This window comes from Lampris incognitus, chromosome 10 (genome assembly GCF_029633865.1).
Source record: "Lampris incognitus isolate fLamInc1 chromosome 10, fLamInc1.hap2, whole genome shotgun sequence".
Lineage (NCBI taxonomy): Eukaryota > Metazoa > Chordata > Actinopteri > Lampriformes > Lampridae > Lampris > Lampris incognitus.
Genome location: NC_079220.1, coordinates 37330914 through 37349005, shown reverse-complemented (window position 1 = coordinate 37349005; position 18092 = coordinate 37330914). Strand labels below are relative to the sequence as shown.

Genomic DNA, 18092 nt, shown 5'->3' with positions numbered 1-18092 from the left:
GCATTACCTTTAAAATGGAAATACAGTGAGACACCAAACCACTGTTGGAGAAAAAGACAAAGTTGGCTTTATGACGGCATCTTAGTTTTGGCAATATCAACAAATAAATGGTCATTTATATAAATTAAAACACACCTAACATTTCAAACATCTAAAGCATTATAACTAACTGAATCTGCTATCTATGTTAAGGCAAAGAAAGCAATGATGATAAGAGGATTGGTACACAGGATCGACCAGTATGTTCTTGTCCAGATCAATAAGTCAGTGCTTAGACCTACGAGGCGTCCTCTATCCAGTCCTCATTCTCCAGGATGGCCTCGATATGAGGATTGGTGATAACCACATCATCTAGCTCCAGTTCAGATGGCTCACTCTGGGTCTCCATGGCTCCAATCAGATCTACAGTGGGCCTATGGGGGAAAAAATGCAGTCTATCCAACAGCACAGATTACAAACGACGACTGTGATACTTATGCTACGTTCAGACCAAAGGCGGCGAGAGTTCGCGCCGCTTTGTTCGCCCGTGTTTGGCCGCCAGCTCCGCCAGGTGTGTTCGAACAGAACGCGAATTCGCTGTGTTGACGTCACAACAAGCAGTCTAGTTACACCAACGCTGCTAGCAAGTTTGCTAGACCGCACACAACAAATACCACACACGAGCAGTTTGTGTTTACTTGTGATCATCATGGATGAGCGACAGAGATCAGTTGCGGTGGCTCTGCTTTATATCAACTTGCGCCGCCGAAACCGGCGTCAGCGTTCTGTTTGGGTTCATAGCATAAACCGGAGACGTGCCCAGCTTGGCGAATTTCACCGGCTCGTTTAGAAGTTGCGTTTGGACGGCGTCCGAAAAGAATTCTGGGTAGGGGGCGTTTATTCTTTCCCAACATGAAGGCGGGTACTAACCCTACTTGAAGGTGATTGGCTATCGCCTGGCGAAATCTTCGCCCGAGTTGGACATTTTTGAACTCCCCCGAAGGCGCGTTCGTCGCTCGATTCGCCCAATTCGCGCCGCCCGTAATTTCGCCGCAAATTATTCCGCCCATTCGCCTCCTCCCACTGACTTTGCATGCATTCGCGCCGCCCAAAAAAATCGCGCCGCCTTTGGTCTGAACGTAGCATTAGAAAGAACATTTCGTTGGAATGAAATCTTGTATTGATTGATTGAGAAACTGACTTGGACTCAAAGTGATGCAGCAGGTCATGAGGGTGGCAGTAGCGATGTCTGCACACCACCACCAGAGCAATGAGGGAGGCCAGGAAAATGGCGGCCAACACCCCAATGGCCACAATCACCACTGTCTCCATGATGACTCTGGCTCCTGCCGTGGCTGCAGGCAGCAACACGTTGAGAGGAAACAGTCCAATTGGGGTTGTCTGGTTGTCCAAACTCGATTATGGATGGACTCTCATCTATTAATAGACAGAACAAGTGGTGGTTGCATTTACATTAGATCTAAAATCAAACTACACAAAACTAAAACACCTCTCATTTGCATGTCAATGTCTCTTGCTGCTTGGAAGTGAAACACTGTTACATTCATTATGTGAAAAATATTAACGTTACTGTATTACCCTCACGTAACGTCAATATAACAACAGGACGAGGCGATATTTAACGTGCCGCAGTGTACACTTTTAATGGCACAAGACAGGAACAGGAGTAAAATGAAAAGAACATGAAAACTGGGGCGTCCAGGTGGCGTGGCGGTTTATTCTGTTGTCCACAAACACGGGAATCGCCAACTCAAATCCCGTGTTACCGGCGTGGTCGGGCGTCCCTACAGACACAACTGGCCGTGTCTGCGGGTGGGAAGCCGGATGTGGGTATGTGTCCTGGTCGCTGCTCTGGCGCCTCTTCTGGTCGGTCGGGGCGTCTGTTCGAGGGGGAGAGGGAACTGGGGGGGGGGGGGGGATTAGCGTGATCCTCTCACGCGCTACGTCCCCCTGCCAAAACTCCTCACAGTCAGGTGGAAAAAAAAAGCGGCTGGCAACTCTACATGTATCGGACGAGGCATGTGGTAGTCTGCAGCCCTCCTCGGCTTGGCAGAGGGGGTGGAGCAGCGACCGGGTCGGCTCGGAAGAGTGGAGTAATTGGACGGATACAATTGGGGAGAAAAAGGGAGGGGGGCATCGAGAGAGAAAAAAAAAGAACAGGAAAATAACACTTTCACCCGCTGTCGGAAGCCAGGGGAATTTGACCAGAACAAACACCCAGCCCAATACGTAACAACTCCTCCCCACTTATTTAGACTGCAGTCCCCGCCACAGAGACAAGACTCGCTAACTAAACTGGTGGGAGAGTGCCCCTTACCAAAGGTCCATTAAGAGCTAAGGTGGTGGTGAGGGGGGGGGGGTTTGGTGACCTACGAAGGGTACCTCCTACCAGTCTCTGGAGGAAATTCAACCTCCACTGGTACTTCTGTTGATCCTGGGTTGGCTGCCTGTTTGGGTGACTGGATGACATTTCTGGGGGGGGGGGGGGGTCCTGCCCACCTGCCGGGGGAATAGTCACCGGTCTTTCATGGGGACAGTAGTCATTTGACCCAATAAGGCAAGTTAAGGTGGCTCTCTAGGTGCAAACATTTCCAGGCCACAGGTTCGCATCTGGTCTGTGTGACAATCCCAGTGTAGCGCTGAGCTCACATCAACCGTATGTAACGGGGGCAGTCCTATGGTGTTCTATGCTGGTCAGCCTGCTGCACGCCCGTCATTCTCATCGTTAGCTCTGCGTTGTGTTCTAGTTGGGTGGGGCCCCAGGTGTTGTTGGGGGGGGGGGCCCTCAGTCTCTCATCATCATCATCATCATCATGATCAAGGAAGGAGGGGGGACACACAGGACTCTATTTGGCCCACCTTGCCATTTATTTTCGAAATAACTGGTTTCTACTGCCGGTCATTTGAGCTTTGAATTGTCCTATTCAGCAGTCTAGACTAGAACGGCACATATGGGTACTTCACTCGTGTGCGTTAGGAGAAACTGTCCACGGGACTCCGATGTAAGGAAGGATAAACAAGTATTTTATCCCACAGCTTGCAGTATCTTCTTACAGGGATACTCAAGGTTACGTTCTCCTCAATCAGCAAAGCTGTGCTACGGTAAGAAACACGTGTGGCTCGGCTCGGTCGCTGCTTGACACTCCCCCCACAAAACAAAAATGGCCTCTCCCGCGTTCCCTCTTCCGTGTACCCACAAGACCTCTCTCTTAAAGCGACAGTACATGTATATGACGGTCGTTGTAAAACATACATAAAAGTAAATAATGACATAAAATAAAATGTAGTAAACACAAATAACAGCACACAGACAGGATTTGGTGATATTTCATACTCAAACAAAATAAAAACATTAATTTTAACCTGGTTACACGTATAAGTCACTGGCCCCGCCTGAGACACCACCTCACCCCGCATCCACTGCTCCTTCCCCCGCATATAATCACGGACCAGCACAGAGTCCCCAAATGCAAAGTCCTTTCCCTTTGCGAACGGAGCCCTGCGACCCTGCTGGTCTGCTTGTGCCTTATCCACCACAGCTTGGTTTGAGGAGGTCGAAGCGGGACTGGAGCCAACGGCGGAGGAAGAGCATGGTAGGAGACTCATTAGTTGTCGCATGAGGAGTATTTCTGTAGCTGAGCAGGAACGAATCCAGTCTGTATTGCACTGTGGTCGACCCTCTGGAAGTTTTCAATGAATGCTTCAGTGTCTGCACAAAACGTTCCGCCAGACCATTTGTGGGCTGGGTAAAGGGGTGCAGAGTGCACGTGTTTCACTCCATTTGCTTCGAGAAAAGCCACAAAATCACTTGAAGTGAACTGCAAACCGTTATCACTGACCAACACTTCAGGCAACCCATGATTGCTGAACAAAGTACTCAGAGGTTGTGGTGGGATTCCATCAGTTGAACTTCCGGCCACTTAGAATGGGCATCCACCACAACCAGAAACATATGTTCCGCCAAAGGAACAGCAAAATCCACATGTATTCTCTGCCATGGCGTCCTCAGCCATGACCATGAGTGCAGCGGGGAGAGACTGGGAGACTTCTGGTTGAGTTGACATAAATGATACACTACACTTTAGCCCGCTCTTCAATCTAAGCATCAATCCCCGGCCACTAGATGTAACTAAGATCAATGGCTTTCATTTTAACCACTCCCGGGTGCCCCGCATGCAGCTTTCAGTAATTGTGGTCTCAATTTTGGGGGCACAATCACCCGGTTGCCCCACAGAAGATACCCCTGGACCACGGTGGGCTCATCTTTCCTTAAAAAATAGGGTGTCAGGGCATTGTCCCGCCCTTTCACTACAGGAAACGGCCCTGAGAAAATGTCAAGATTTAGTTCATTGTCATTTCATTATGTACCTGCATACATTAAAAAAAGAAATGCTGGGGCGTCTGGGTAGCATGGCAGTCTATTCCGTTGCCTACCAACATGGGGATCCCGGTTCACAAAGGTGTAAAAACCCGGTCCAGAAAGTAAAAAACCCTAACTGTGTCTTTACTCCACTCATGTACTAAACCATCAGACTGCACTGACTAGTTTCCCAAATCAGCTGGTTTAATACATGGATGGAGTAAAGACACGGTTGTGGTGGACACGTATTGGGGAAAGAATTCACCCCAGGAACTAAGGGTTAAGTCAGGGTTGCCCTGGCAGGTTAACGCAGGGTTAAGTTATGGTTGTTCAGCCACTTTTCTGGTTATTCCTGCCGCCTCCGCTCAGTCGAGCTGTGGTTTTGTTGTCTCTCTGATTTACCGTTGATTAAAGAAAGTTGCCTACACGGCTAAAGTGTGAACCTACGGTCTTCTCCGTTCCTTCGGCTCTACACTGGTGACCCCGACGTCGGTTTTCGGATAAGTTTTCTGAAACCACACACATTATGGCTACGAACGCCGTTGCAATTAAACTGCCGGAGTTTTGGGAGTCTTCCGCGGCTACATGGTTCGCGCAGGCTGAGGCACAGTTGGCGCTCAGAGACATAACAGCAGACGAGACCAGGTACTACTACGTAGTGGCAGCGCTGGGGTGCGCTACGGCTTCCAGGATAAGCGGTTTCATAACCAACCCACCGGCCGATGGTCAATACGCCACCTTGAAACTTTTGAACTGTCAACAACAGAGAGAGCACGTCGCCTCTTCGCAATTCAGGGCTTGGGAGATGGCAAACCATCGGAGCTAATGAGCAAGATGTTAAATCTACTGGGTCAAGAAAAGCCATGTTTCCTGTTTATGGAGATGTTTCTGCGCAACATGCCGCCCCACGTCCAGACTGCGCTCGCTAACTCCGCCATCACTGATCCCCGTGAGCTGGCAAAGGAGGCTGACCGATTCTTCGTCGCTACACAACGTTCCTCCCATGCCGGGGTGCTGGCTCCTACCTTCACTGGCACCCCGCCGACATCGCGGGCGTGACCCGACGGTGGCGCCACAGTGTCAGACCGCTACAAGCCCTCTGGACTCTGTATGTACCACGCTCGATTTGGTGCGAAAGCTAAACGGTGCCGTTCCCTCTGCAACTACAGGCCGACGGGAAACGAGAGGGCCAACACTCAGTAGTGGCCATGAGTGTTGGCGATACGAGCAGGCTACTCTTCATCCTCGACACCATCTCCGGTCGGCGATTTCTCTGTGACACGGGCGCACAGAGAAGCGTGCTCCCTGCTACTGACGTCGACATCATGGGCGGGGAGCGGGGCCCCCAGTTGGCGACGGCTGACGGCAGCCCTATCCACACCTACGGCGTGCGGTCTGTAGAACTGTGTTTTGGTGGACAACGTTTCACGTGGGAGTTCGTCATGGCCAATGTAACGCTTCCCCTCCTCGGAGCTGATTTACGGTTTGCTAGTGGACATTCAGAACAGCCGTCTGGTCGACGCCTTAACCTTCTCCTCTTTCGCATGTACGCGGGGGGAAGCGGCCTATGCAGGTCTAGCCAACTCTCTCTCAGAGAGAGACAAGTTCAACCGCCTCCTCGCTGAGTTCCCTTACCTCACCCAGCCTACCTTCTCTGCACCCACCGCTAAGCATGGGGTGGAGCATCACATTGCTACGAAGGGGCCCCCGGTCTACGCCAGAGCCAGGCGTCTCGACCCCGCCAAACTCGCCATTGCCAAGTCTGAGTTCGAGCACCTGGAACGCATGGGGATCATCCGCCGCTCTGACAGCCCGTGGGCGTCCCCACTCCACATCGTCGCTAAGCCTGATGGAGGTTGGCGCCCATGCGGGGACTACCGCCGACTAAATGACGCCACCACGCCCGACCGCTATCCTGTCCCGCATATCCAGGACTTTTCTGCAAACCTGTCCGGCAAACGCGTCTTCTCAAAAGTCGACCTGGTCCGTGGTTATCATCAGGTTCCCGTGCACCCCTCGGACATCCCCAAGACAGCGGTGACTACCCCATTCGGCCTATTTGAATTCCTACGAATGCCATTTGGACTCAGAAACGCGGCCCAGTCCTTTCAGCGGCTGATGGATTCAGTGCTCCGTGGCCTTCCTTTCATCTTCGTCTATTTGGACGACGTACTCATCGCCAGCGCCTCCGAGGAAGAACACCTGTCCCATCTTCACGCCCTCTTCACACGCCTCAGCCAGCATGGGCTGATCGTCAACCCGGCGAAGTGCCGGTTCGGGCTGACGGCCATTGATTTCCTCGGGCACCGCATCACTGGGGACGGGGCGGTCCCCCTGCCCTCAAAGGTGGAAGCGGTAGCGGCCTTTCCGCGCCCCAAAACAGCTCGTGCGCTCAGGGAGTTCATCGGGATGGTGACATTCTACCACCGCTTCATTCCCTGAGCCGCCTTTATCATCCGGCCACTGTACGAGGCGCTGAAAGACAAGTCCCCCAACCAGGCGGTCGACTGGACAGCAGAGCGGGACCGTGCGTTCACCGAGACTAAAGCTGCGCTCTCCCAGGCTACCCTGCTAGCGCATCCGTCACCTACAGCGCCTATTTCCATAACCACGGATGCATCGGACTATGCTGTTGGTGCGGTTCACGAGCAGTGGGTGGGTGGGGGGGGGGCTTGGCAGCCTTTGGCCTTTTTCAGTCGCCAGCTTACACCCCGAGAGCGCAAGTATAGTACTTTTGACAGGGAACTCCTCGGTCTCTGGCTCGCCGTCCGGCATTTCCGGTTCCTGCTAGAGGGCCGCGAGTTTACTGCGTACGTGGACCACAAGCCCCTCACGTTTGCCATGTCCAAGACGGCCGAGCCATGGTCCGCTCGCCAGCAGCGACAACTCTCCTACATTTCGGAATTCACTACCGACATCCAGCACGTCGCTGGTAAGTCTAACCAGGTAGCTGACTGCCTCTCTAGGTCAGTGATTGGAGCGGTCCACCTAGGCCTGGACTATGCACAGATGGCCGCTGACCAGGCCACGGACCCGAGCATCCTCCGTCTCCGGACCTCCGACACGGGGCTCCGCCTGCAGGACGTTCCTTTCAGCGACACAAGTGTCACCCTCCTGTGTGACGTCTCCACAGGACAGCCCAGGCCCATCGTCCCGGACAGCTGGAGACGCCCCGTGCTTGAAGCTGTGCACGGCCTCTCTCATCCAGGCGGTAAGCCATCCGTGCGCCTGACCTCTGCTAAGTTTGTGTGGGAGGGATTTAAGAGAGACGTGAAAGCGTGGGCCGACTCGTGTGTTGCCTGTCAGCGGGCTAAGATACACCGCCACATTAAGGCGCCCCTGGAACGCTTCGCAGTGCCGGAGAGACGATTTGACCATGTCCACGTCGACCTGGTTGGTCCCCTACCCCCCTCCCATGGGTTCACCTACCTCTTCACTGTGGTGGACAGGACTACGCGCTGGCCTGAAGCTGTTCCCCTGGCATCCACGACGTCTGCTGATGTGGCCCGGGCTTTTATTGGGTCGTGGGTCTCACGTTTCGGTACGCCTTCCGACCTTTCATCTGACCGCGGGCCACAGTTTACCTCAGAGCTATGGAATGCTGTGGGCGAGGCTCTGGGCGTCAAGCTTCACCGCACTACCGCCTACCACCCTCAGGCGAACGGCCTATGTGAGCGCTTCCACGGGTCCATGAAGACTGCGCTTCGGGCTACTCTCAAGGACTGCAACTGGGTCGACAAGCTCCCATGGGTCATGCTGGGCCTGCGGACCGCCCCGAAGGAAGACCTACAAGCCTCCTCTGCGGAGCTGGTGTACGGCACGCTGCTGCGAGTCCCAGGCGATTTCATGCCCAACGCAACGCGTCCCTGGTCAGCTGTGGACCAACGAGCCTCCTTGCTGGACGGGGTCAGAGCTTTCACACCCGTCCCTACCGCCCAACACGGCGCTCCGGTGTCCCAGGTGCCCCCAGGTCTGCACTCAGCGGACTACGCGTTCATCCGTCACGACGCACACCGCCCCCCTCTGCAACCCCCTTATGACGGCCCCTTCCGCGTCCTGGAACGGGGAACTAAGCACCTGGTAGTGGATTTTGGGGGCACGGCCGAGCATGTTTCAGTGGACTGAGTTAAACCCACACACCTGGACTTGACGCAGCCGTTGGAGTTAGCCCAACCTCCTCGTCGCGGTCGTCCCCCGGCTCCGCCTCCTCCCCCCGTGGAGGCCCGCGCTGCCTCTTCTGCTCCTCAGGCCGACCTCCACAGGCCCGCGTCAATGCCTCCCAGAGACACTCCGGACCCTGTTACCCGGAGCCGCCGCGTACGGCCTGTCGTCCCCCCGCGCCTGCCTGACTTCGATTACTAGGGCGAATTCTGGGGGGGCTCATGTGGTGGACACGTATTGGGGATAGAATTCACCCCAGGAACTAAGGGTTAAGTCAGGGTTGCCCTGGCAGGTTAACGCAGGGTTAAGTTATGGTTGTTCAGCCAGTTTTCTGATTATTCTTGCTGCCTCCGCTCAGTCGAGCTGTGGTTTTGTTGTCTCTCTGAATTACCGTTGATTAAAGAAAGTTGCCTACACGGCTAAAGTGTGACCCTATGGTCTTCTCCGTTCCTTCGGCTCTACACGGTTAGGGTTTTTACTTTCTGGACTGGGTTTTTACACCTCTGCCGGTTCGAATCCCCGTGTTGCCTCCGGCTTGGTCAGGCGTCCCTACAGACACAATTGGCTGTGTCTGCGGGTGGGAAGCCGGATGTGGGTATGTGTCCTGGCCGCTGAACTAGCGCCTCCTCTTGTCGGTCGGGGCGCCTGTTCGGGGGGTAGAGGGAATTGGGGGGAATAGCGTAATCCTCCCACATGCTACGTCCCCCTGGCGAAACTCATCACTGTCAGGTGAAAAGAAGCAGCTGGAGACTCCACATGTATGGGAGAAGACATGTAGTAGTGTGCAGCCCTCCCTGAATCGTAAGAGGGGGTGGAGCAGAGACTGGGGAGGCTCGGAAAAAGGGGGGGGGATCCACAAAAAAAACCCAAAAACAAAACAAACAAAAACGAAATGCTGTTTCTCCCAGCCCACATCAGTGCAACAGAAAAGATAAAAATACATATCTAAAATTTGCCTAAAAACAATACCACTAAAAACATATAAAAAACAGAGAGAACAAAACAAAAAAGCACAAGCAGTTAACAACAGTCTATTCAAATGCAAAATAGTCCATTCAAGTGTAATTTCAGTTCAATGTTGACCTGGTGTCTGTCAACGAGTTACGCCCCCACGGTCATGCCGTGGGGGCGGGGGCGGGGGGGGGACACAGTTTGTTAATGATCCTGACTGCTTGTGAGTAGAAGCTATTTAGCATTCTTCTGGATTTAGCACAGATGCTCCTGTACCTCTTCCCAAATGGCAGGAAGGAAAACAGGTTGTGAGAAGGGTGGTGGGGATCCTTAATGATGCTGGAGGTTCTGCGAACTCAGCGTTGATGGTAAATCTCCAACAGGAAGGGGAGAGGGGCACAAATGATCTTTCTAGCTGTATTCACTATCCTGTTCAGCTGGTGTTGTTCGGTTTCTTTGCAGTTACCAAACCAGGAAGTGAGACCGTAGGTTAGAATACTTTCAATGGTGCCCCTGTAGAAGGTGGTGAGGGCTGGAATGGGGAGACTTGCCCTTTTAAGTCTCCAGAGGGGATCGAGCTGCTGTTGGGCCTTTTTAACAATGGCCAAAGTGTTAATGGTTGAGGTCAGGTCATTCGCCAGGTGCATTCCCAGGAACCTGATGTTACTGACCCTCTCCACAGTGGCACCATCGATGGTCACTGGTGTGTGATGGTGCCTGAAGTCAATCACCATCTCTTTTGTTTTATTTATATTCAGGGAGAGATTGTTCCACCTCCATCCTGTATGCAGATTCATCATTATTGCTGATGAGACCCAATACTGTTGTATCATCGGCAAACTTGATGATGTGGTTGGTGTCAAATTTGGCAGTACAGTCATGGGTTAGCAGGGTGAACAAGAGGGAGCTCAGGACGCAGCCCTGGGGGGAACCTGTGCTCACTAAGTTGGAATTTGATGTGTGGCTGCCCAGCCTGACTATCTGCTGCCTCTGCGTCAAGAAGTCGAGGACCCAGTTGCAGGTACCAGTGTCCACGTCCATCAACCTCAGGTTCTTCACCAGTTGTGGTACGATGGTGTTAAATGCTGGGCTGAAATCAAAGAGGATCCTGGCGTAGGTGTTCTTCCCTTCCAGTTGGCTCTATATGCAAACTGTAGGAGATCAAGGTTTGTAGTGAAGCAACCCTTAACGTGCTGCATGACAACCCGCTCAAAGCACTTCATAACTATGGGAGTGAGGGCCACAGGGCAGAAGTCATTCATGCAGGCTGGGTTTGACTTTTTGGGTAGGGGAATGATGCTGGCACTTTTGAGGTAAGTGGGCACTACTGCTTGAATGAGCGAGGTGTTGAAGATGTCTGCAAAAACATCTTTCAGCTGTTCTGTGTAGTCCTTAAGAACACGCCCAGGTATGTTGTCCAGCCCCACAGCTTTGCATGGGCTGATGCTGATGAAGGCCTTCTTTACTGTAGTACCTGGTTGCTTGGTGATGATGGAAGTGTCTGTGCCCACTTGTTGTAGGTTACCTCAAAACGTGCAAAAAAGTCATTGAGGGATCTTTATGACATGCCTGCAGGGGTGGGGGCTTGTAGTCCGTTATTGCTTTAAAACCTTGCCATAAGCGCCATGTGTCGTTATTATCAGTTGTGGAGCTTTTGTCCATACAGCCTCTTTGCCTCCTTGATACCCCAGGACAGATTTTTCTTGACCAGTCTGTATGCTGCAGTCTTCTCTGGATCTGAATGCAGCATGTTGGGTTCTCAGTAATGAATGGACCTCCGCATTCAACCAAGGTTTCTGGCTGGCCCGCTTCTTGATAGGCTTTTTTTGGGGGGGGGGCATTTTCCACCTTTATTTGATAGTGATAGTAGAGAGAGACAGCAAAGGCAGGGGAGAGAGGGGATGACATGTAGCAAAGGGCACGGGTCAGGTTCGAATCCAGGCTGCTGCGGTAAGGACTCAGCTTTATATGGCACATGTTCTACCAGGTGAGTCACTGGGGTGCCCTGCTTCTTGATAGTTTTGACCTCAGTCACATCATCTATGCAATTGTTAATATAGCTTACGACAGACTCAGTGTATTCCAATAAGTCAATGACATTGTCATATGTTGCTGCCACTTCAAAAATTTCCCATTGTGTGTTTTCAAAGCAGTCCTGCAGTGATGGAATTGCCTCCTGTGGCCACATATGGACTTCTATCCCCTTGAGAGAGCACTGGGTCATACCTTGTTTCTTCATGGATGTCTGTGCTGCATACAGGCACGGAGTTCAGGTGATGTGTCAGCACTGTATCAACTGAACCTGGTTTGTCATTGTGTACTACCTGCAGTGGCAGGCATGAGAGGCCGTCCATATTGCCATGTTCAGCTGCACTCCTGTACTGAATCGTGTAGTTGTGAGCTGTTAATACAAGGGCCCATCACTGAATCCTCACAGCTGCCATAGATGGAATAGCCTTGCTGGGGCTTAATATTGTTGTCACTGGCTGGTGTTCAGTGAGTAGGGTGAAATGGCGCCTGCACAGATATGCATGAAATTTGCGTATGCCAAATATTATTCCCAGGGCTTTCCATTCAGTTTGAGCAGTTTTGCTTCTCTTTGCTCAAGGTTCTGGAGGCAAACGCTATGGGTCTCTCTCTTGACCAACAGGCAACACATGAGAAGTCACTGCACCCACGCCATATGGTGAGGTATCACATGCCAATCTGATCAGCAGTTGGGGGTCATGAGTCAATACTCTCTTTGAGAGGAGCTGTTCTTTTGCCATACAGAGCACCTTTTCACACTCCAGAAACCATTTCCATTGTGCCCCCTTGTGTAGTGATGCATGCAAGGGTCTGAGTGTTGTTGCCATGTTTGGAACAAATCTGCAATAATAGTTTATTAATCCCAGAAAAGAGTGGAGCAGAACAAAACCGGCATGTGATGTATGGATCTGACAGCTTTTAATTGCTTTCCAGTTCAGTTTCACTTTTCTCAGCCACTTCCGACCAAACCCGGCGGGGGGGGGGGTGCATTACCTTTCACCACATATAGGGGGAGTTGTGCTCTTTGTTTGTTTATCTGGACCCAAACCTTCATGAGCCCTGCTGGGGAGATCGCTTCACCTGAATATGTTTTCAGCAGGATGTGGGTGTGGCGCAGACGAATGTGGTTGAAATTTGCCTTGTACAGCTTCTCTGAAATAAGGAAGACTGCTGGCCCAGTGTCTAATTCCATCTCTGTTGTCTGCCCCTCTACTTTTGGCATAACCCAGATTACAGAAGAGGCTGGATTGCCCTGCTGTATGATATTTTCTCTCCATGTCCCATCGTTAGCTACATCTACCATGTGCATGGTTAATTCAGCATCTGAGTCTGTCAGCAGTGTCACTCAGCTTAGCACAAGTGTCCATCCTATTAACCTGTCTCCTTGAATTTTCCTCCCATTTCTTCCCTTTTTTTCCCTCCCTCGTTGTGTTTCCTGCTTTATTTCCCTGCTTTCTCTCTTTGCATGTGCATGAAATGTGGCCTTTCTCATCGCAGCGGTGGCAGATCTGATCTTTGTAGGAGCAGTCACTTTCAGTATGATTTGCGCTACCACACCAGGTGCATTTCCTCCATGGAGTTGATGAAAGGCACATGGCATTCACCTTCAAGGAGCTGCTAAGCTGCTGGGACTCCCTTGCCACCGTCTCCATAAAGAAGATGATTTTCACCGCTTTCTGGTAGGTGAGGGCAGCCTCTTTTAGTAGTCTCTTCTGGATGGACTTGCTGTTGAGGCCGCAGACCAACCTGTCCATCAGTGCACCCCCCCCCCCGATAAGCCCCAAACTCACAGTGCTTAGTTTTGTTGTTTTTTTTCTACATCCACAATATACTGTGTTATTGTCTCCCCCGCCACTTGATTTCATTTGTAAAAGCAATATCATTCTGCAATCACAATGGGCTTTGGGGAGAGATGGGCTTGTAATACTTCCACAGTCTGATCACGAAATACCAGCACGAAATGTCCAAGCCTCTTCACATATGTCGACCACTGCTCCGTCGACTCATCGAAGGCATCAATATGTCTGATGATCCCCGCCATCTCTTTGTGTATCCGCCGATAGGCCTGCACCACCGCCGCTAGCAATGCTAATGCTAGCCACCATAAACTGGCACGGATTCTTCGCCACCCAAGTGTTGTTGAGAATCGCCGGGTGTACCGTGCTCGTTGCCAATTTGTTACATCCACTATGTGAAAGCATTGCCGTTACATATTACCCTCATGTAACGACCGTTACATATTACCCTCATGTAACGGCCGTTACATATTACCCTCATGTAACGGCAATATAACGGGAGCGAAGCGATATGCGTACACTTATGGCACAAGGCAGGAACAGGACGGCGCTGGGAACAGGTATACAGCGAGAAGAACATGACAATATTACTGTCGCCCTCTGTCGGCAACCAGGGGAACTTGCCCAGAACAAACACCCAGCCCAACACATAACCAACACAACGCACCTCCACAACACTGAGTGGAGAGGTGAAGCATTGTGGCACGCCTTACAATGCACACAAACTTCAGATTTTTATCTGAGCAAACAAAACGTTGAATTGAGTGTATTTGTCCTTTGTGTTTCATAGCTGTATCGTGTGTTATAAAAATGACACGTGTTTTAAAGAGACCAAATCATTCTTTGGAATACATAGTTCAGTTTCTAAAGAACGACAACTTTATAAAACAAGGGGAAAATAACATGCTTTTTTTATTCTGTGTGAACTTGACGATCAGATTCAAATCCAGCAACTCAAAAACACAGTTAACGTAATGCTGCTGCGTTAGCTATTGAAAGCCAGGCAGGCAGCAGTGAAACATACTACACCCCTCTAGGACTCACTAGGTAAGCCACCCCGGACACAGCACACATGATACGCTAAGTAGCACGCTAACTCCTATCAACCCCAACAAAATACACACTTACTGTTATCAATTTCAACTTCTTACCATCTCAATATCAAAGCTCCAATTCAAGTAGACAGCCGAATTATTTTAATAGCTTCTCCAAAGCGAGTTTTTAGCAAAGACGTGTAAATCAGGAGTATCTGCCCTCTGCCCAGCCTGGTCACTTATTAACAACCCCGATGATTGTTAACTTATTAACAACCCTGCCCACCTGAGATGCTTCATGTCACCGTGGGTTTGTGGGGGCGGGGCAGCGGTATTGTTTGACATTAAAAATTGTGGGAGGGTGACTTGAGAGCAAAAAGTCCTCTCTGGGTTGTGTATAACTGGTTTAATATAAGGCACCTCTATATGCAACGGAAATGTTGCCCACAAACTAAATCACATAATTTCAGTGTTTCCACCCAACGTTTCCCCCCTGGATGATGTGATTTTGCTATGGAATGTTTTAATTCTTTAATCAGATTAATGTGTGCTGCATTAGCCGTCCTGTCCCTCTGCTGAAGTCTTTCCTAATGGAGCCTAAAGCTTTTCTGTTGTTAACACATTTGTCATCGTAACGAGTGTAAGTTAGTTGCTTTTGTACTGCTTCTATATTTTGAAGTCAGTATTCTACTCACTGCGTTGAACCTTTTCTCAGTGATTACAGTTAGTGTTATCCCAGCCAAATATTTCAGAGTATTTGTGAGAAGCAACACGCCGAACAAGAGTTTCTAACAGTGCAACCAAAACATTCCGATATCCGCACAGACTGCACAGGGTGCCCATTTTGAAATAGTGATGTTTTTTATATTTTTAAGAAAAATGTCAAATCTTTGAAATTTACTGAGGCACAATTAACAATGAGTACAGTCACCGGGGCCAATCTGTGTGTAAAAACATAATTCATCTTAATTTTACTGCACCTTCATTAACATTCTGGATTTCTTCTAAATCCTGGCGGACTGCTGTAACGAAGCTTCACTGCCTTTACGACCCTTTTTGTCGAGTTAAAAGGGGCTACGTGTTACTCTACGCTGATAACGGTGTCCTTGTGGTCTACTTTCTTTGCCTACATGATTTTATCAAACACAAATAGAACCTGCAACCAAGCCTAAACACTTCACATGATAACACATATGATCAGTGGGCATAAACCAACAGAGCTAAACTGTGGACTGTACGGGTCTGTTTGAAGAAAGTTCAAGTGGCGAGCAACATGACCCACGACGCGTATGGATAACAAAAGAGACAAAACAAAACAAAATAACCTATTCGTATAAACAATGGAATATACGTTTACTTGTTTAATACTTTCTTTCACCTCACTGAATAGACACACACACACACACACACACACACACACACACACACACACACACACACACACACACACACACACATTGCAGAGCAAGTTTGTCAAGCAATTGCAACATTTATCAATTTAGTTGTTGTTTTGCCCTACGGTGTCCCATTTCTTAACACAACAAACAGATTTCCAAAAGAGAAACGTTTTCTTTCGACACCCTACACTTGGTAGAACAACTTACTTACTATCTGCTGATATTACGACAGAACCGACTCTTCCTCTGAGTTAGGCAAGTGTATATTCAAACGGATTCGTGTTCACTTACCTAAACATACCATCCCGTTGTGAGCGTATATGGGGAGACAAAGCGCTGTTTGCGCAGCGCAGCGGAGATGGCGCGGACTTCTCCAAACCGGGAACGGGAGCGCGCAGCAGCGATTAGCTGCGCGGCTGAGCAGCGGCGGTGAGTGATTGATGACAAACTTTACTTTTACTGAGCCGGCTTGTGCGCGCGCCATATGTTTAGGCGGACACGCGCGTGGAACAATAAACAAACTGCGTTTTCAGGTTGCTGAACCGCTTTTGAGCCGTGTGCGCAAAGCGCGCTCCGCGAGCACCGTCTGCTGATAAAGTTCATATAAACATATTGCACACAAACCAAAACCTCACGCTAGGTGGCACACCATGTCCGGAACCAGGTTAGTTGAGGACAAACGGCACTCTCAAATCCTCCTTCACAGAACGGCCAACACTGTTTTCATTTCTGTAATAACGTGTTATAGAAATATAAGGGAGAACATTTAAATCACAGCCTCAAGCTAACCACCTGCACATCTATAGTTTTTTTTTAATGTACCATATGTGATCCAAACTTGTATAATGTAGGCTCGCCCTATAGCAGCCAACCTCCGCAAATGGAGTTCATAGAGCCTTCAGCCATTCTGCCCCTCGCCTATGGACCTCTCTCCCACAAGACATTCACAACATTGACTCTCTTTCAACCTTCAAATCCCATCTCAGAACGTACCTTTTCAAACTGGCACTCTCAGTCTGATCCACGCTTCATTGAGTTTTGTGCAGATGACGATTTTATACTTATCTGTTGTATTAACTTTTTATTGTCTACCCTGCTTTGTTTTGATTTTATGCTGTCTGATACAGGGCTGCTTGTTTTGTAACTGTGTTCCGTAAGGTGTCATTGAGTGCTCTGAAAGGCGCCCACAAATAAAATGTGTTATTATTATTATTATTATTATTATTATACAAATTTCTCTTAACTTCATGCCATAATACAACATAATAACAGGGCCCATTCCTTGGGCCTCGGGTTAGAATGAGGTAGAAGTCTGTTTGATGGATAGTGCCTTTCTTAGGATATGAGATGTTCCAAGTAGTGTGATCTTCTGTAGTTCTTGTATTCCGATGTTACCCGGCGGGATCCGTTGGGTGTATTTCTCCATCCCTTGTTTTACAAGTCCCAGGGCTCCTATCACTACTGGTATTGTTGTGGTTTTCATTCCCCACATTCGTTCAATCTCGATTTCAAGATCTTTATATTTCCACCGTTTTTCAGTTACTTTTACTGAGGTGTTCCTTTCAGTCGGGATGGACATGTCGATGAGTAGGCAGCTTTTTTCGTTTTTGTTCTTGATGATGATGTCTGGTCTGTTGGCCTTTATATCATGATGTGTCTGTATTGACATGTCCCATAAGATTGTGATGTCGTCTTTTTGTTACTGTTTGGGGCTCGTGCCATTTTTCTTTTGTGTTGATGTTGAGTTATGTGCAGATGTTCCAGTGCAGGTATGTGGCGGCCTTGTTGTGTCTTTGTAGGTATTCGGTTTTGGCCAGCTTAGGGCACCCTGCCACGATATGGTCAATGGTTTCCTGGAATTGACCACATATCCTGCACGCTGGGTCTGTGCCATCTTTGAGGATTTTGCCCCGGTAGTAATTGGTCTTGATGGCCTGGTCTTGGGCAGCGATGATAAAGCCCTCTGTTTCGGATTTCAGCCCAGCTGTTTTGAGCCATTGATTGATCAAATGTTGGTCTACATCTTTCTCACCTACTCTTTTTGGGTATTGCCCCTGCATTTGTTTCCCTTCCCATTTTTGTGTCATTTGTTCTTGGGCGTGACACTTTGCTCTTTGTTTGACTTTTCGGGCATGAATGGTTGGAGCTTCATCTTCAGGTTGTGGTGTTTCAGGAAGGTTGAGCTCTCTTCTGAACATTGCAGCTTGGTTAGCTACGGAGTACTTTTTGTTTTGTTTTTCATGCTCTCTAGCAATCATGAGAAGGGGGTCATTTTTGGTGTTAAGGTAAGTATCTAGGCCTATTGTTGTTTTGTAGGCAGTTTCCAGTTGGATTAGACCCCTGCCACCCTCGTTTCTGAGGAGGT

At 49.7% G+C, this 18092-nt stretch overlaps 1 protein-coding gene across 2 annotated transcripts in view; it reads right to left on the bottom strand.

Moving 5' to 3' along the window:
* tmem98 (transmembrane protein 98) overlaps positions 1 to 16133 on the bottom strand; it is a 46313-nt gene extending 30180 nt beyond the window's left edge. The window contains exons 1-4 of one of the 2 annotated variants that reach the window (XM_056287567.1): positions 16019 to 16133; positions 1181 to 1416; positions 282 to 413; positions 8 to 41 (exon numbers count right to left, since the gene is read on the bottom strand). In XM_056287567.1, the coding sequence (XP_056143542.1) occupies positions 8 to 41; positions 282 to 413; positions 1181 to 1311 (297 nt within the window). In that variant the 5' untranslated portion in view covers positions 1312 to 1416; positions 16019 to 16133. Of the gene's footprint in view, positions 1 to 7; positions 42 to 281; positions 414 to 1180; positions 1417 to 14447; positions 14559 to 16018 lie in introns of those variants that run through there. The other variant, XM_056287568.1, reaches the window with a different exon arrangement.
* Positions 16134 to 18092: the final 1959 nt, after the last annotated feature.